Genomic DNA, 20,185 nt, shown 5'->3' with positions numbered 1-20,185 from the left:
ATAAGGCTAACTTTTGAAAAACACATCAAAAAGAATTTGAAAACCCTCCAGTCATCTCTAATATTTATTAGTGGATAATAGCAACATAGTGATTTTAAAATCAAACCAATGACGGCTGAAAGGAAATAATTTCACTACAATGCAATGTTCCACTAAGAAATCTTTGGTCTTGACATTCATGCACATTTTGCTTTGGCACATACCACCAATCTCACCACTGTTGCACTCAAAGTACCCCAACACTCCATATAGCAGTGCTCCCCAATGGCCGCTGCCTTCCCCTAGCGGGACGATATATCCTGGCCACAGAAAAAGCTCAGCAACAGCTCAAGAAACATAACAAACCATCCAGCCTTGCCAGACCCCAATCGATCAATCAGTCAACCAAGCATCTACAAAATGCACTGGAACAAGCCCGATCCGCAGAGGCCAAAATCCATATTTCACAAGACCCAAAGGGTGCCAGAGACTGCAGGACATCCCCAGAAGAATTACAACTAGCTTGGTGACACAAGGGGAACCAACGTACATGTAATGGCAGACGGTTTTAAAGTTGATTAAACCCTCACAAATAATCAGCTTATTTAGTGAGTTAATTCTTTTCTTAATATTTGTGTGACTCATATAGCATGCTGGGAGTAAACAAAGCCATATCTAAATGCAAAAAATAAAATAAAATAAATAATAATAATAATTAAGTTCCCTACACCACTTGAATGTGTGTTATCAGATTTATATCCATATTTTGCAATGGTGCTCCCTCCCCTCTACGTGATGGTTGAGAGGTGCTTCATCAGAGGCGGAAGTTTGACCGAGGTCCTGGTGGTGATCGTCTCTGCTGAGACCCGGGACAGCAGTACAGTGCTGAATTTCAGTTAACCTGAAGGAGAAAGGTCAACCCTTTCTCCTTCAGGTTGAGGGATTTTGGCTTAATACATTTTCATGGGACTGCGTTCAAACTTTGTGAACAAGTAAACAAGTTTGAGAACACGTTACCCAAATGAACAGTGTGGCTCAAGTCACTGTGTCTAACCTGTGTGTATAACACAATATGTATTAAACTTGCAGGCAACTTGAACTTGTTTAGAGAATCAATGCATTGCTAGTTTGGGCCTTTTTTTGTGTTAACGCTGGCACATTAAGACTTGACAAAGAAAAATGTTCTTACTCTGGACAGGTCTCCAACCTCCAGGTAAAAACAGATGATGAAAACGTTCCAGGTCATCCAGACTACGAGCCAGGCTGCATACTGCGGAGAAACAGGCAGAGAGATACGCAGAGAGGAAAGTGAGATGCCGACAAGACTTGACAAGCCTTTGTTAGAGAATTTAAAATGCATCTTCGTGTCTTGCATTGGGACTGGGTGAGACGGAGAGAAAGACAGAGGGCGGCTTCACTTTTGATGTCGTTGAGATGCAAAGAAACAGAAACAACGGCAAATAGTACAACAGATCACCTGAATCAAACCAGACAGGAAGAGAAAATGGATAGGGGTGTTGTGTGTATGTGTTTGTGCAAGTTATAAGAAAGCGAGAATGATTTTACAAGCTTTGATACAACTTTCAGTCTCTTTCATTAACTGAATCTTCTTACTAAACCTTGTGTGTCTACTTGAAGGTCTTCTGATTGGATTAATACAATGTGGCAATGTGAAGGGGAGCTTTGCACTAATCTGCTAATTCCTCCTCAAAAGTTCTTCCTACTCCCACTCTGTTCACACCATCTTTTTACACACACACACACACACACACACACATATATATATATATATATATATATATACCGATCAGCCACATCACCACCTCTAACCTATTAGAGCGTGAACATGGGACCTCTGGAGTCTGATGGCACCAGGATTCTGGTATAGACTGGGTGGAGCTGCTTTACATTTGGCTTCTGTCTGCACATCCCACAGAAGCTTGATTAGACTGGGATCTTGGGAGTGTGCAGGCTCTGATAATGCCTTAGGTCCTTGGGTTCTTTGTTTTAAAAAAAAAGTTTTGCTAGCAATGTTCCAGGTTTTTGATTTGCTATTCAATTAAACAGGAGAAAACCCAGGAGTAGTCTGAAAGCCAGAAAAATGAGGTTAAAATTGGTCCATACAAATAGATTTTATGTATTTAATGTCTGTTTAAAACCATTATTCAAACTCTTTAATAATCAAATTGTATTTTAAATCCCTTAAAAACACGTCTGCAACACGGCGGTACAGTCACATGGAAAACAAAGTGTTCACTGTGCAGTCCTGTGAAAAACTAATTACACTCCATAATTCTAGCTTGTAGAAGCACCTTTAGCAGCAATAAGTTGAAGTAATTGTTTTATGTATGACTTCATCAGTCTCTCACACTGTTGTGAGGGAAATTTTGGACCACTCTTCTTTACAACATTGCTCGAGTGCCTTGAGGTTTGCGAGCATTCGTCTATGCACTCCTCGCTTAAATTTCTGCCACAGCATTTCAGTCAGGTTAACTCGTACTAGGGCACTGCAGCACCTTGATTCTTTTTTTCTTCAGCAATTCTATAGTAAATGTGCGAAATGCACGTGTCAAAATAACATGAACATGAATGCCTGGAACCAGATTTCCCAGCAACACTTTACATTGTGATGAGATAATCAGAGTTATTCACTCAAACTGTCAATTTTAATGTAGTGGCTCATCGGTATATAAAATAAATACAGTACATGGTCTTCCATCAATCTTGCATCCACCAGCAGATGCGTTTTTATTAATTATTAATGCAAACTGTTTAAATTTTCTCTGTTATCCATTCAAGTGGATTTCATAGTGCATCCTCCAGGTATGAATGAAGTTTTCACTGTCCTGAACTTTTTTTTAATGAAAGGTTGTGAAAACATCAAACATACTACTTATATAAGTTATAAAGCTTTAAAAAGAGAGAGAGCAGAGTATACGTAAAATGCTTGTTTTGAGTGCAAAACTCACCCCAGTGACATATCTCGGCCTGAACTGAATGGTGCCAAAAAGGCCCAGGATGACAACAATGATGTGCAGGAAGTTGGTCAGGATGGGAGCCCACTGGTATCCCAGGAAATCTATCACCTGGCGCTCCAGCACACTGACCTGATAGAAAAAAGAAGCAAAGGAGTGAGATTAGACGCAAGAAAACAAAGGCATGTTTTCTGTAAAACATTTGACTGTTAAAGGTAAAACTACCAACAGTGACAGAAATGACATAAAACTCTAGTTACAGCTTTGCAGTATGGTACACCTCTACCAACCACGATGGCTTTTCAATAAAAAAAAGGTATTAAGTGTATTTATGTTTGGGAAATGCACTGTAGACACGACACTAGTGATCCTTCACCCACAGAAAGCCACAAATTCTAAAACACAGATGCTTTACAAGCATCTTGAATCCCAGCAGGACCTATTAATCACCACAGTTTGTAGTTTCATCAATCAGTCTTCTGACCATATGGTCATGACCTTTGTTCCTAAGTAATGGTGTTGCAGAATAAGTGTTTTTACACAATGTTATGATGTCACATTGAAGATGATGCCCTTCTGGATCTAAATGATCCGACTTAGTGTTTTCACCCGTCTGGACATTTGAGAGAAAATTGTGTCATTATCCTTGAAAAACTTCCAAAAACATGTTTCATAAGCCCACAGTGAGCTTGCCCCTTGACTGCCACGTTCAGATCCGTTCATTCTTGAGTCCAAGTCAACATTTGTGCCAGATGTAATTAAATCCCTTGCAGCTGCTCCTGAAATATCACTTTCACGAGACAGCAACGGACATGAGATTACTGGGACCTTGGTCTTTTGACCTCTGACCACAAAAATCTAATCAGTTCACCTCTGAGTCCAAAGTGAACGTCTGTGCCACACTGGGAGAAACCCGTTTAAAGCTTTCAAAAGGACAGCTTGGCATAGAGATCGGCACCGTTTTTCCTAATTATTGCAGACATGCTGTGAAACCTCAAACAACTGGTCGACCAACAGAAAATTAATCATTAGTCATTAATCATGGCTAACTCCCTCAAATGTAAGGATTTGCTGTGGTTCTTTGTTAAATGCAGAAAACAATTTTGCAGATGAATCGCAGCCTAACTCTGACGTAATATTTGAACTAACGGTGGCTGTTTTTTTGTTTTTTTAATTCACCCCCTTTCTTCAATCAGCTGATTTTTCTGTCTTCTTTACACAGATTTATTTGGGACTCTTAATGATGAACTCACTGATGGGTCTGATAGGGTTAGAGAGGTCATTTATCATAATAACAAATATAAAATGCTTTGTCATAATGAAGTAAACTGTAATCAGTTATACATGCATTACTGTTAAGCTCTCAGGGCTGTGTGTGTGTGTGTGTGTGTGTGTGTGTGTGTGTGTGTGTGTGTGTGTGTGTGTGTGTGTGTGTGTGTGTGTGTGCGCGTGTGTGTGTGGTAGAGCCAGTGAGTCTGGGGGGTGAGGGTTATTATCATTCAGTCACTGTAGGCTCATGCTGAGATAGTTAATGAAGTTAGCACAGCGTATGATATGGCACTGCTAAATATATTAACGCACACAGACAAAGACAGGGACAGGGAGATGGTGAGGGGGGAACAAAGAGAGAGCATGAGACAAAGAAAAGGTGTGCACTAAAAAGAAATAGGAAAAAAATATAACATGAAAGCTAAGGATGCCATTATTAGCTTCATTTAGTGCAAATGAGACTGATATTTACTGTTCTACGCTCTCAGCTAGAAGAGATTACACATCATCGACTTACATATCAAATCAAGGGCTTCATTACCAGCCATGACTGTGTAGCTGGTATTGTTTTCAGCTTGTGAGGCTGCCTGTCTGTGAGTGTCTCTCATTTAAATGAATACTGTAGCAGGAGGTAACACAAAGGTGGTCTGTCTGCACAGATTTTGTCAAGATAGCATTGCAACCCTGCAAAATACTGTCCCGAATCATTATGGGTGTGTCGTTGAGTTTAAAATGAACTTTGTTTACACCTGATCTCTTCTCACACACATGCAGGCAAATTTCTGGACGGCTGAGTTCAGAGTGCCCTAAAGGTAAGCCATACGGCAGCACTACAGACAAAGCTAGAGACCGTGTTGAGCTGGGATCACACCAGCAGCGAAGCCTGGGTGTTCTTGGACAAAAACCCATTATGAAAATATTACATGTTCGTACATCAACTAAAGGTGTAGTGTAGTGGTTTACGCATTTGCCTAGCAAGCGAAAGATCCCCAGACGTGACACCAATCTCTTTGGGGTTGCATCAAACAGGGCATGCGCTGTAAAAAGAAATCTGCCAAATGAAACATGTAGACCTGCTGTCTGTGGTAATCCATGTGAATAACAAAGCAGCTGAAAGGTATCTGATACAGAATATTTAATATAAGCATTAAAAATACAAATGATTGTGTAACCATGGTTGTTTGTTTGTTCGGTGTTAATGTTCTAGCGCTAGCATGAGGCTATGAACCCATTGTGGTACATTTTTGGCTGCACCAAAAGCCTCTTTTGAAATATACTTTGGTCATTCTCAGATCATCTCAGTCACTTGTACTTTTGAAAAGCTGAAAAAGAGCAACACTACTGGGAAACGTAAAAATGTTTGCCTTGAAAGTAAAAGTTGTGATTCAATTGTGTTCCAAAAGGTGCAAGTTTTACTTTGAAGAAACTTTTTGCAGTTTCTTTCAAATTTAGCAAGTAGTTGGGGAGTTTTTTGGTACAACATCAACCTAGCATCTGCCACCATCCTCCCATAAATGCTCGCCAACCAGTTGTTTTTTCCGTGGTTGCCAGGGGTTACTGACTGATAGGCCTGTGTAAACGCAGCTTTAAGCAATAACTTACAATAACAATGACCAAATCCTCATTTTTTCCTAGCAACCTCATTGGTCACCAGGTGGTCGCCAACTTGTCTCTAGGCGTGAGGACTAACCTAATTGGTAAACACAAGTAATCAAATTTCAACTAAACATTAAAGCATCAAAGTTCTTTTGACTCTTTCAAGCTGATTCTATATTTGTAAAACTGTAGCAGAAGGCTGGTCACTGGTCATTGTTATTTTATATCTCTATATAAATAAAATCATATTTAATACACTTTTTTTAAAATCCCAAAGTTTACGCTCAATATTTAACATAAAGTAGGGCTGATGGGCACTGGAGGAAGTCCTGCACAGATGGGAACATCCCAACAGTACCAGGCACGCTGTCATGACTACAACCGTAACAGTGCATAAACTTCACCAATCAGACCGTCGTTTTAAAAATGAGTTACTGAATGTGAGGGCTACACGGAAAAGGAAGGTGTATGAATGAGTGTGCGGCGTGCTGACATATGTGCATCCATCCATGTGTGGGTTTCTGTGTCAGGGCAGGTCTGCTGTGCTTGCACTTGACAGCACCTGCTGTTATTGGACACACTGGGCTCAGATGGCTCAACAATGTGTGTGTGTGTGTGTGTGTGTGTGTGTGTGTGTGTGTGTGTGTGTGTGTGTGTGTGTGTGTGTGTGAGATAGAGAGAGAGCGAGAGACTGTGCCTCTCTGTGTGAGTGCCTTTATGTTTGGATAGACTCTCTCTCTCTCTTTCTTTGTGTATCTGTATTATGTAAAAGTGTGTCCTCCCATTGACAATTATATAGTGGTACAATTGTGTCTCTCTCACAAGCAGGCACACACAACCATACAGACCATTATAAAAAGTCAGAGGCCTCCCAGCCTATTATAGAGGCCTCTTGGGGCCCCTCTTTCATCACCAATAATATAAACAGTCTTCACTCCAGCTGGGACACACACAGACACACACACACACAGAGACACAGACACACACACACAGACACACAGACAGAGACACACACACACACACACACGCACTCACACAAGCAAGAGAAGTCACAGAAAGGAGTATCCAGTGGAGAAAATCTGAGAAATGAAGTAAAGAATTTCTATAGTTTAACTGTCAGTCACTTAAAAAAACAGTTGTCGGGGTTTATTGCTCTAACCTGGGTTCATATAGGAACCAATGAAAGGAATATTCAAATTCAGACCATCTGTTCGTGCACTGCACTCGTCTTTTCATGTGAAACTCTCATTACATGTCTCAGCTGCAAAACAACTAACATCAGCTGCCCCAGTAGATCATCCTTTGTATTTCACTTCTTCAATTCTCCTAACAGAAAGGAGACATGTAAGCACCCCCTCTCACCTCCCTACCCTCCTAACGCCTGCATCCTTTTTCATGAATCGTATGACAGAAGAAACAGTTTGAGTTTCTTCTGCTTTTCAACAACTTTAACTCTGGGGGAAGGGAGATGAAGAGCTGTGCATAGGAGCCTCGTTCCCAGCAGCAGTTTATGGCCTGCATGTAAGCAGATATGGCAGTTTTGTGATACGTGCAGCTGATGAAAGCTTCAGTGGTGTGCAGGTGGAGCTCCAAGCTGGCTAGCCGGGTCCTTTGGGATTAGATGCAGCTCGCTTTGATGCTGCTGACAGATTTGGACATTTCAGAGCCAATGCTTAGGCCAGGTATGCATGCACACTAGGGTTATTTTAAATGCTGTACATATGTACTGTAAATCTGCAGGTGGACACAGCAAATTACTCTCGATATGTTCTGGTCTAGCACATAAGAATACTTGGAGCTCTGGAGAGCCAATGCTTGCATCTATGAATGCGTGGAAAATAAAGTGGGTACTCCATTTCTCTGTTTAACAATGGTTCACAAAACACAGAAAACAACTTTATATTCAGCCTTCTGTCAATCTATCTAATGCCAGCACAAATTCCCTCAGGGACCAAGAATGTTTATTCCACCTACTGTTTTGTTAGCATAGACTGATGCGTGTGCTCTTCCTGGCATCAGCTTCCCAAATGCAGACGGAGTCTAAGTAGAGCTACAGTGAATCTATCACTCCCCTGCTATCCATTTACGTGGAGAGAGGCCAAATTCCTGAGAAAAAATAAAATAGATTCTGGGCTGCGTTTAAAGGGAAAGTAATCTAACTGCCAAAGTAACAAAGACCAATCACCTGCTTGTCTCAAACAATGATTTGAAGCTTTGCAAAAAACGTGATTTTTATTTGTTACCAAGCTGCAGGAGGTGAAAGGTGGCATCGACAGCAGTTTTCCACAAACGACACTGTGACCTCTGTTGCCGGCTAATTTACTCTCCTGTCGTTGATTAGCGCCGTTAATGAAACTCTGTCAGTTACACACACACACACACACTGGGGTGCAAAACCATCATAGCGTTTCGAACATTTAGGTTTTAGTGGTGAGTAAAGATACACAACCTACAACACTATCCATGTATCCAGGTTACTCCAGGCCAGTGTTAACTGTGCATATTTAAAGTGTCAGAAACAATAAACGTGTGGATTTTTATTGTTGTTTTTGTAGGCAGGTTATTTGTGGCTGATGTGATTAACACTACGGGCAGATAGGTGCAACATTTGACAGTCACAGCAAATCTGTAGAACGGTTGGCAGCGGCTGTTCTTAACTTGATTATGCAATTGAATGTTTAAAAAAATGTGACATTTGGTTGGGAAAACTAATGATTGATTGTGTAAAAAAAAGCAGGAATACTGCCAGCCGCCTGGTCTCTGGAGACGCACAGAATGCAAAGCAAGGTTTCTGCAATAAAGGTTCATAGGTCGAGAGCTGCTGGGAAGTCTGGGTAAAGTCCAGAAAACTGTGTGGTGTTGCCGAACGCATCGTACTGCTGCTAATGAATGATGATGAACAAATATCAGCTGAACAACTGAGCAAAACTGAATGGTGCCCACTCTTTTACATGTATAAACAGAGGTTATTGTACTGGACTAATTCCATGCACTCACTAAGTGTTAAGCTAAAAATAAATAAATGAATGAATAAAATCCCAATGCTTTGTACTAATAGTGCTTCTGACAGAGTCTGTCAGAGTCTGACAGACATAGGATTTTTAAGACAGATACCATTATTTCGTGATTTGAAAATCGAATATTCTTTCAGACACATGACACATAAACACATTTCCCTAATATTTACTATTATTCGCTCATTTACGCTCTGCCCGACTACCCGCTGGTTTTCGTGTTTCTGGCGTTCCAAACACGGGTGTTGTAAATAGGGACATGTAGAGTGCCCTTTGTTGGACAAACGATGGCAATGTCAACATTTGCAACATGGCTAAAAGAAGTTTCTCACAATTCATTTTTTTCCTTTTTAATTTTTAATTTATCGGCTGTTACAAATGCTGACATAGATCAGCATAGGTCAATAGTACTGGTTGCCGACATATCTAGTAGAAGTAAATATGCCTTTTGTTGAATTGTTTATCTCTGTTGTGACCATAACATTCTATTCAAATTGTCTTCCATTTCTTTTCTTTAGTTACTTTTTTAATGAATTAACTTAACTATCTGTTTGGTAAACTAAGCCTGGCAAACTGGAGACGGACTGAAAAAACCCATGAAGTAAGGTGACATAAGCGAAGCATATCTGCTAAAATATCTACCCACGTCCTCATTTTAGGTTTGGAAGCATTTTTAGTAGATAAAGGCGAATGGCTTAAGCAAGAAACGAGCTGTCGTTTGGGGCAGGCCTCGAAGGGGACTGGTAGCGGCTCCCGGGCCTGGCAGATCCCCATGTACTAAATAGAAGCGAAGAAGTGAAAGGATTGAAAAGGGGAGGGAGGGTGAGGCACATAAATGAGAACAAACAGCTTGTAGAACTGGGGGGGTCATAAGACTCGGAAGGGGCGTGTTTTGAGACGTGGTCCCGCTCCTGATATTCATAAATTTATCTCCAACAAAGATGTATTCCAACACAGCTCATAGCAGGGGAATGTGTATAAAAATGGCTGTAATGCCTGAGCAATAAATGCACAGGTTTTGTAACACCCCTTGAATTAAAGCTGAAAATCTGCACTTCAATCACGTATTGACTAACTGATTTAAACTCTACTGTGGTGGTGTACAGAGGCAAGTCTACAAAGGTTGTGTCTGTGTCCAACAAATTGTGGAGCTAATGATGCCATCAACGTAGTTTCCATCTTCAAATATTTAACTAGTTCAGCCTTATCGATCATATTTAGGTTAAAACACAGCTTATTCGGCTTTGTTCTCACTCTCCCGCTATGCTATGAGTTCAGTTGACTTTAGGCTTGTTGCTTTAGTTTTTACACTATGCAACACCACCCACTTAACATTCAGCCATCCAACTACTGACTAACACACTTCGTGAAGTCAAATATGTTTTTGCTTCTCTTTGGTTAATAAATTGGTAAAAGCTTTGCCTTTCCCATTATTTGTCATGCCTCATGGAGGTGGACAACGAAACACGCAACAGCAGGAAAAGTGTGTGTGCCGCATGGTTGTGGTTCTTGACGATGCTGTGCGCATTCCTCTGGGAGTGCTGGTGGAGGATAGTGACGTGGTGTCAGCAACTTATCGATGCTGCAGCTGTGCAAAGATGCCACACTTCCTCAGCCTCCTCGGAAAACAGACCCACTCCTGATGATGTCATATGCATACTGCGACTGTGGGGGTCCCCGCTATGTGCACACAGTGAAACATGAAACTGCTGACCCTTTTAACCTCAACAAAGCCAGTGTGGACAGAGGAAGGTTTCCACCCCTCTGCTGTCTTCTGCAGTTCATTTGTGCTGCAAATTGTTTCTGCCACACACGCGCGCACACACACTCGTACACACACGCAACACAGTGATGCAGATGCAGTGAGGGCAAAGACGCACCGAAATACTTCAGGAATAGATTAGCAGCAGAAAGAAATATGAAGCTGATGAAAGGGACAGCAGAGAGGCAGAGCAGGAAAGGGTCTTCGGTGAGGTGGAAAGAGTTGGGTCTATTTGATGATGAATGATAGATGGAAATCAAAGAATGAGCCTCGCTGCCGACAGGAGGACATCTGCACTGCGTGACTATTATGAGACACTGCCGAGCGACGAGTGTCTTTTATCTTAAACACAAGACGAAGAGAAAGAGAGAGAATGAGACAGTGAAGGATGGAGAGAGGGATCTGATGAGAGAACATGAGGAGATGGAGAGGTGATTAGGATCCCACTGTTACTGAGCAAAGAGATGAGTGGCACTGGGTGATAGAAATGAAAATATCTCCATTCCTCCTTCCTCACCGTCTTTCCTTTCCCGACCTCCCTTTCCTTGCTCTCATCTCCTCATTTCCTCCCATCCTTTTCCTTTTCTCATCATCATCTCCCAGCCTTCTTCCTTCCTTCATCTCTCCTGCATATTTAATATGTATTCATCTGTTAACAGATCTGTTATGTCACAAAACTGCAAATTACCTCATCTGCCCCCTCCCTCTTTTCCCCCCCATTACCTCACTACCTCCCACTTCCGTGCTCGCTTCCCATATTCTCTCCACCGTCTCCCTCTTTGTCCTCTATCTCCTCGTGAAGTTTTTCCTTCCTGTCCCGCCTGCTAGACTCCTCCACCCTCACCTACTTGCTCCCTCGGCTCTTTGGCTGACAGTTTTCGCTTGGTTGTGTGACCTTTAAAAAACTGCTGATCAAATTCTGCCGCTCATCCCATTAGGAACGACAGCGAGGGAAGGAAAGCAGAGAGGGATGAAGGGGAGGAGATCAGGTCAGATGGGCTGTGGTGAGACAACAAGAAGAAGCTGGAGAACGAGCTGGCAGAGAGAAGAGGCAGTATGGAAAGCAGCAGGGATGGAGCAGAGAGAAAAATAAACAGGGAGAGAAAAAATGTGAGAAAATGCCCAGAAACATCATATATGAGTCACGCAGGGAGCATCACGACCGAGTAGCAACATCCAAGCAAATCACAAACACGGTGAAACAAATACGTCCTTTTTTTCTTTACACAACTTTCCTTTTCTGTTTCTCTAATCACCCGAAACTTATTTTTGCAATAAACCTCAGAAGCATTCGTGGTTTTACTGTTAACTTAATTAAGGCCGCCTGCCTGCGCAGTGCCCTACTGTGTACAGCAAAAGCAATCTCCCATCGATTCGGTTCGCACAACGATCAATTCATCTCCATTGGAGGCTATTAGGGACCATTTGTGGCTACTTAGAGCTCGGAGAGAGAGAGAGAAAAGACGGCGGGGAAAGGTGGAGCGAGCAGAGGAGAAGGAAAAAGATGAAAGGATGTCGTGATCCGAAGAAAGGGAGGGAGAGCAAAAGAGTGGAAGAGGAGGAAAGAAAGAGGAAGGGGAAAGGAGCCGTGATGGAAAGAGACAATGATGATCACAGGTGAAAATCTCTATTAAATATCCAATTTCCTCCATTCAGGCCTACTCATTGTCATCACAGCTGTTCAGTTATAGCTGTAATAGCCATAATATCCTTAGTCACTCAGCCATACACGGACTATGCACTATTCCAAGTGGAAGTCCCACTTGAATTAACACTGCAGGATGGCCATAGTCATAAGCCATGCCGCTTTAGTGGAAACGGGCACTGAAAAAACATACCTGTGACTCACACAGGTGACGTGTTGCCTTTATATGAGTTGGATGAACTTTTAGGAGACTTGTGTTAAGCTACTGCTGAGCCTTCAGGTGCACCTATTATTTTTCCTGATCTTATGGGCTTTTGAGGCTGGTGAATAAGATTATGAAACTACAGCAGGAGATATGGCTTCATATTTAGTTCTGCCATAGCGTTTCGTCATGTGGATCTGAAGCTTGCATGCAGAGGTGAGGCTTAAGAATCACAGCAGGGTGTGTATTTCAGCTCCTGGTGATCATATTTCAGAGAAAAGGTGTAGAAAAGTTTAATTAGAATCCGCGACCTGCGACCAGTGTATCCCGGCTGGGATGAGCTCCAGTCACTTGTGACCGTGAGTTGGATAGAAGGTTAAGAAAATGGATGGATGGATGGAAATTGTATTAGAATTTGTCTTCAAAGGTAAAGCCATTGCTGTTATTCTGTTTTCAATGCTGATGTACTGTTTGGTATACCAAAATAGCATGCGAGAATCTTCAGTTACAGTGGAATACTGGAGCATGCAAGCCTAGGACATTACATTGGCAAAATATTTCCACAGTTGAGTCACCTTACATACAATCAGACAATATAAAACATGTACACAGCTTCCAGGTCTAAAATAAAGGCAACATGGAAGCTGAATCGTTAAACTTGTATACTTTTTTGTGGCCAGCAGGGGGTGATTCCTCTGGTTGTAAAAAAAATAAAAATAAAATAAAAACCTATTGGAGAATGGCACCAGGCTTATGACCTTTATGACCTCTATTACTATTTTCGGGTCAGATTATCCAATATATGCTCATTTGCCCTCCCTCTCATATGCTGTCTATGCCCATATTGCAGAACAGTGGCCCATGTTAAACAAATTTGGGCTATGACTGTAATGTGTCTCCAAGTGCAAATGGACTTCTCTGTAAATGACATGAATGCACTAAGAAGTCCAATCACAAAGACATCCTACTCCAAGGTGCACAGTTTGGGATGCAGACCCCCTTGCAGATTCTGCCAAAGATTATAGTTATTCTGAAAGCATTCAAAAGGTTCTCGGGTGAAAAGCTGCTGGAGTAGGGACTTTTAAGAGATTTAGGATTTTAAGCAAAGGAGAAACTGGCGGAAAGACAAAGAGGTGAGGCGAAATTATTCCCCAAACACTGAATGACAGTGAGTTAATGAAACGCTACAGATTAGACTGTGCAGGGATAATGTTTGTGGTCGATCTCATTAGAGATTCGCTCACATCTCCCACCCAACACATTAACGCTATAATGCCGGAAATGAAAATGATCATCGCAACACGAAGATATCTGGCAGCTGGAAAAATGCAACAGTGCAGCACTGATGTCTGTCGCAACCTTTGATCAGCAGACTGATCGCACACAACAAAAAATAACGACGTCTCCGCCTGAGACACACTTCATTGTATCACAGAAACTGAAAGCAGAACAATTTATTTTAGTCAGTAAAGACAAGAAAAATACTATCAGCGTGTGAAGAGGCTACACTGCAAGTAGGTGGGACTCCTAGTTTATTAGTAATTTTGAATGTTGTCAATTCAATTCTATTTATATAGCGTCAATCACAACAGTCGGCCTCTGTGGACTTTAACATTGTAAGCTAAAGACCCTACAATAATACAGAGAACCCTGTATGAGCAAGCACCCGGTGACAGTGGGAAGGAAAATCTCGTTTCTAACGGGAAGAAACCTCCAGCACTCAGGGAGGGGCAAGTTTTCTAATAAAGCCTAAATTATATGATTAGGTATATCAACTTGAATGGCCAAAGTAAGCCAATCATCACAAAAAGTGTATTTTTCTCTTAAAAATGTATCAAACTTTAAAAAGGAACCAGGTCAAGCCCTCCTTCTCAGAACCTTTTTACCTGCTAGAACTCTTTGGCAGAAAGTTTGTGGCTTAGCAGCTCTATGAGAGGATTCCCTCAATGTTTGTCTACAGGTAGATACTTCAAAGACAAAGTCTCCTTTGAGCCTGAAGTGAGGAGGCAAGCAGAAAACCTTGATCAAATGACCTCAGAGATCTACTGGTGTTACAAGGCCTCGGTGTGTCTCTTATTACAGACAGAGCTCTAAAAATGATCACAAGAATTTCTAAATGAATTCAAAATATTTTCGACAGCCAAGATGACAGATCATAATCATGGTTACATGAGAGATTTAAGTGTCGCATAAATTTTGAAATGAATACAGTGGAGTGTCATTGGCCACACTGGAAAAGTGTCTGGAGCTGTTTGGTCACACCTGAAGGTGGGATGAAAGGCCAGCACTCACAGGATCGTGTACGAATCAACCATTTAAATAACAGCCTAGAAAAAGCTTGAAGGAGGAGTCCAAACCTTCATCAAAAAGTGACACAATAAGTCAACGTATTTTCTTGGCTGGGAATGATGCCGGAAATGACACTCATGAAAGTCAAGAGAAAGTTTCAGGTCCAAGAGAATGTTTGAACGCTGGTTTTCCATGCCAGAAAGTGCTCAGGTTTACATTAGTGGCTCTTACACTTTTATATATGAAGTGATTTGCTCAGAGCTGGTAGTTTGGTCTCCAGGAGGCATTTCAGACTCTCAGACAACACTCCATCAAATGTCAGTCAGAAGTGTACAAGACTTATATTGATACGCACTATTGGACTGAACCATCCATCCTCTTCCATTTATTCAATTAACTGTTGCAGGGGGATCCTGCTGCAATTGCACCACATCACATATTAATTCAACTCAGGACCTGCTGGCTTAGCAACCCCTGTGGTTATTTTACGTGTCATCACATCAGGTCATGGTCTCTCACCACCACATTCATGTTCTGGTTTCTTCCTGTGTGCACACCTCTTTAGTCTTTTAAAGGTCTTTTCTAGTGATCAGAGACTAGAAATTAATCAATTCATTTTATTAAAGACAGGCTACAAGAAACAAAAAGGACATCATAATGTGTACAACAACAAAATGCAACCACAACTTCCTTGTGACCAGGAAAAATCAGTGGTTGCCCAATGAAGTTTTATGATTCTGGTGACTGATTACAAGTAGTTGCAGCAAAAGGTATTCAATCAAACGTAACGGCACAGATTACCTGGTGAGAGAGGAATTATTTTGGTCGTTCCACAATTTTCAGGCACTGTTTTCCCTATTGTAACTGTAGCACAAGGAAGACCTGCAGTCACTCATCTACCTGGATGTGTGGACTGCTTGACTATTCTTTACATCACTTCCACTTTCCCACGCTTTCAGACTCATTTCTCTCACCATTATTCTGGCAATCAGTCATTTTCTCGCCCACGTTCTGCAAGCCGATCAGCCCCTATTCCATGTGCTTTAAATCTCAGGGCTCCTCTTTCATTCTCCCCTTTCAGGCTCATTCATGTGATCATCCTTGTCCCCACCTCCACCTCATCTCCAACTGCTTCATCTCCCCCACCATCAGCATCAGCACTCTGGGGGGCGCTGTCCTATTTCTTCATCATTGGACTCCGCTCTGCTGCGAAGTTTCATCTGAGTCTAATCGCCGAATAATTTATTACTCAAGCTTTGTACTTAAATAAAATATGTTGAGTTCTTCCAAATTATCTTTCCTTATTGAAACAAGATATTTTTTTAAAATGTGGGTGGTAAAACTGTGCACACAGAAGAAGCCAAAAGAAACCGAGTACACTGGCAAAGGTTCAAGACCTGACTTCAGGCAGTTTCTACACTGAGTTTAAATGTCACTGCTCTGACCTGCCCAAAAAACTAGTGGTAGTACGTTTCAGGCTCCAGGGCTCCCAGTAATCGATGATTAGTGTTCCCAAAAACATGCGTCACTGTGAACTCAGACTCGAGTAAGTATTTCAAACTATATGGCCAACTATGGTTATATAAGTCTACTGTTAATCTATTGCAGCTTAATGAGGGATTTCATTTCACAAAGAATGAATGCAGTATCTAAAATATCACAGTTTAGATAAACTAAACTGTTTTTACCTGTCACAGATGGCCAGCAGTCACAATAAAAGTGTGCTGCACGACTGCCCAGCATCTCACATTAAAAATACTGGCCCAACACTTGTCACGTCTCATAGATTCTTGTCCAAATTATATGCATTTGGTTCATCTGTTTTGCACTTTTGTTGGCCTGTCATAATGTCAGTTTTTATAAATCTGGCTGCCGTGGCTGTCAGCAGATGGAAAAAGAGGACGGGAGCAGTGTTAGCCAGTTAGCAACACGCTGTAAGTGCTCTGATGTGTCATGTGGAACAACTGAGATGGATCAAGATGGCAGTGTGTTAATGAAAGCTGCGCTGCCGAGGAGCACTCGTAGGCTGTTATTATGGTCACACATCTTCACACTACAGCTCAAGACAGGCTACCTGGAAATATGATGAGTAACTACTAGCCCACAGGCAAAAATCCATTTTCCCACCTAATTTGCAGTAATAAGCCCCAGCACCTGAGCAAATTGGAACTGCAATTTGGATCCCACGGACATCTGACATTCTCAAAATGGAACGTCATTGGAAAAACAGACAGATAGATAGACGGTGCTGAAATCCTATTTCTGCAACATAATCAGAAATACCACCGAGGGGGGATTTCCCTCGTTTTGTTCTTTTTGTCATTTTTTATTCGCAGCTCAGAGCGGCACTGACAAAGTACCTCAGTGATGAAATACATTCAGGTTCTCGCTCACTTCATACAAGATGCCACGGAGCCACTTGCTGGGAAGCTGTTTCATCCCAGCAGTCAAGATAAAAGTTTCTTAGATAGACTGCAGTACATGATTTCACCTCTTAACTCAATGGGTTGTTCCACATTGGGACCACTGATTTGAAAGATGAAGTTCTCAATGCTGAAAAGACCTGCACTGGCATTCTACTGTGGGACTTCTTATAACTACAACTTTGAACCAGAGCTTCCACAAAGCCATTCAAGCTTTGCCCAGCAACTGGGGTTCAGTCTCTTGTCCAGGGACTCTCCAGGACTGGCCAAATTCTAACCCTGCGATCAATGGAGCACCCACACCACCACCTGAGCCCCCTCTATTTATTGCTGGCCTTTTATTCTAATAATAACAATAATAATATGATGGGTAAGAAGTGCAGCAGACAACTGACTACTAAACTTACATTGCAGTAGTTTCTATCAGTGGTGGGGCAAAATTACCAAAGTGCAGGACTTATTCATTGGTGCTTATTCCTTTTCAGTTGCACACAGTCATGCAACGTATCAAACAGAATCGCTGCATTTGCTTAGTGCGGGCAATGAAATGAGACGCTACCGTATCATGAGCTACTCTGTGACTTCTTCCCCTTGGTTTCTATTTTTGTAGCATTGCTGCTAATATCATTAACTTCTGCAATTGCTCCACCTGAATTCGTTCCTCACCTCCCTTCCCTCTGTCCCTCTCTTCTGCCACGAGCACCACGGATCCGGTACACATCTCCTCGTGAATTAACTAAAGTGATTAATATTCCTTGGAAACATTTCTCTATGTAAACGTGGCATTTAAATGTCAGAAACACCGACTAATCAGTTTGGTATTTCAACAGATCTTCCCTCTCTGCCTGTGACTGTCCGCCCCTCCGTCTTTGCCTCTTTCTGCCGCTGCTCTTTTGTTTTTCTGTCAGCTGGGTGCTGCTCTCCCTCTTTCTCTCTCTCTTTGCCTGGAAACAACATCCAAAAAAGTCTGGCTGAAAAGTCTTGCTTCTGTTATCATCATCTCCTTTTTTAACAGTCAAATTGTCCCTATTATCAGTAAACCCCAGTGTAGGATAACACAGATAAAACAATGTATATTAGCTCAGCTTGCCAAGAAAAGACAAAAAAGCCCATTCTAATCTCAAACTGTGAGGCACAATTGATCCCAATTCCCAAAATATAGACAGCATGAGGGTTATTTATAGCAGCGATATCAGAGGGGTGCACACGGCACATCTGTGCGAGACGGAGTACACACACACAGGTAGGCAGACTGCATGGATACACAGGCGCACACACGACTGGGGGGGACATCCTCTCTCTTAGACTATCAATCAGATATCATTAGGCTGCCTAAAACAAGTGCACGTGTGTCTGAGTGCCTATGACAGTGTGTGTGTGTGTGTGTGTGTGTGTGTGTGTGTGTGTGTGTGTGTGTGTGTGTGTGCTTGTTTGATGGCCGTGTGCCGATCCTGAGCTGAATGTGTCATTAGCGATAATTGCAGGTTGCAGCCGAAGCTCTTTGCAGTCATTTAGCGTGATTGACCATTTGATTATGATTAATATTATACACATAAACTCAATAAATGCACCTGTCCCGTCTTTTTCCACCGTCTCTTCTCCCCAACCATCTCACTTTCTTTCCCTCCACATCTTCCACTTCTTTACCGTCCGCGTCCTTTTCCCCAACTCCCAGTCCGGTCACCTTCTTTCTGATGCTCTATCCTTTTTAATATACTTATTAAGTGCTGAATTTAAGGCCTTTGATGGAAACCTTGTCCATCTGTTTGTCTTCCTGCAGCTCCCTTTGAAAGCTTTCTCTTCCTCTAACTGTCTGTCAGATTGCCTTTTTTTTCTGTCTGATCCGGCCAGACCAAAGAAACGCTGACATTATCAGAGGAGACCAGAAAGAGTGAAATGCTCGGATTTATCTCAATATGTTTTATCTGCCCTGCCGCTTTGATCTAAACTGGACTGACTTTGACAAAAGCACATAAGAGAGGGGGAAGACAACAGAGCTGGGGGAAATTTAAAAAAAAACAAAAAAACTTGTAGAAGCGATGAGGTTATATTTGAAATCATATTTCCAATACACTGCTCCAATATCATGATAGTTTAGCTGGGGTTTTTTTGGGAACCAGTATGGGTAATTCCTTGTTATATCTTGTGGTTATACACTGAAGAACTTGAAGGTAATCGTGCAGCTGTGGTAATTTCAAACTGATGTCAAGAGTTGTACGTTTTGTGCAAATGGCTCTCTTCTCCTGCTTTTCCTCTCCTGGCTCCTTAATGGCATTGGCTTTCTCTGCTTATTGCCTTCTCCCTCCTTCTTTATCTTCTCTCCTGGTGGCTCTCTCCCGCTCTCCCCTCTCACTCTTTCTTCTTCCCTTTATCACAAACTTTTCTTCTCCATCTTGCTTTTAGCTTGTCAATTCTGCTTCCACTTTCTTTGGCTTTCTGTCTCCCTTGCTCCTCCATGAGTTCTTCTTCTTCTCTCCCCTCTCTCACTCCTTGCCTCTGCTTCCATTATCTCATCTTCCTCATCTCTCCTCCTCCTCCATTCACCCCACACCTCATTCCCTCCTTCTCTTAATCGGTTTCTGTGTCACTATTCAACGCACACACACACACACAAATGCAGTAGCATCCCTCCTCAGTCAATCTGTAAATGAATTATCAGCCCACCAATGGTTTTCCCTTCGTAGACTCTGATATCTTAATGGACGATCTATGCAGGCAGTGCTTTTATGAGAATAAAACGTGTGTGTGCGTGTACGTGCATGTGTGTTGGTTAGTTCAACTGCTGCATGATAAATAGGGAGTATTAGAAGGCAACCTCTATCGTACCCAGGGGCTCTCGTTTTGTGTGCGCTTGTGTGTTAAGTGCATGTCTGCATGCAGCGTGTGTGGTTCACTGTATGAGACCCGGTTTTGTCAGGTTACTGCGTGTGTGTGTGTGTGTGCGTGAGCGAAAGTGAGAGCAGTGCATGAAGTGTGTGTTTAGTGCAGTTTTTTGTATTGTAAGTGTGTGTGTGTGTGTGTGTGTGTGTGT

The 20,185-nt window shown here is 42.1% G+C and overlaps 1 protein-coding gene across 3 annotated transcripts in view; it reads right to left on the bottom strand.

The window, feature by feature from the left end:
* Positions 1-20,185, bottom strand: part of nkain2 (sodium/potassium transporting ATPase interacting 2) — a 109,322-nt gene that overhangs the window by 54,812 nt on the left and 34,325 nt on the right. For all 3 annotated transcript variants that reach the window (XR_014888458.1, XM_085245797.1, XM_085245795.1), the window contains exons 2-3: positions 2,949-3,086; positions 1,169-1,249 (exon numbers count right to left, since the gene is read on the bottom strand). Coding sequence is in view for 2 of the 3 variants with exons in the window: in XM_085245797.1 (XP_085101923.1) it covers positions 1,169-1,249; positions 2,949-3,086 (219 nt within the window). In the remaining variant the exon portion in view is untranslated. The remainder of the gene's footprint in view (positions 1-1,168; positions 1,250-2,948; positions 3,087-20,185) is intronic.

This window comes from Mchenga conophoros, linkage group LG15 (genome assembly GCF_057382185.1).
Source record: "Mchenga conophoros isolate Kocher_MC1m ecotype Shallow Benthic linkage group LG15, M_conophoros_male_GT1.1, whole genome shotgun sequence".
Lineage (NCBI taxonomy): Eukaryota > Metazoa > Chordata > Actinopteri > Cichliformes > Cichlidae > Mchenga > Mchenga conophoros.
This window is presented reverse-complemented; position numbering and strand designations above follow the sequence as displayed.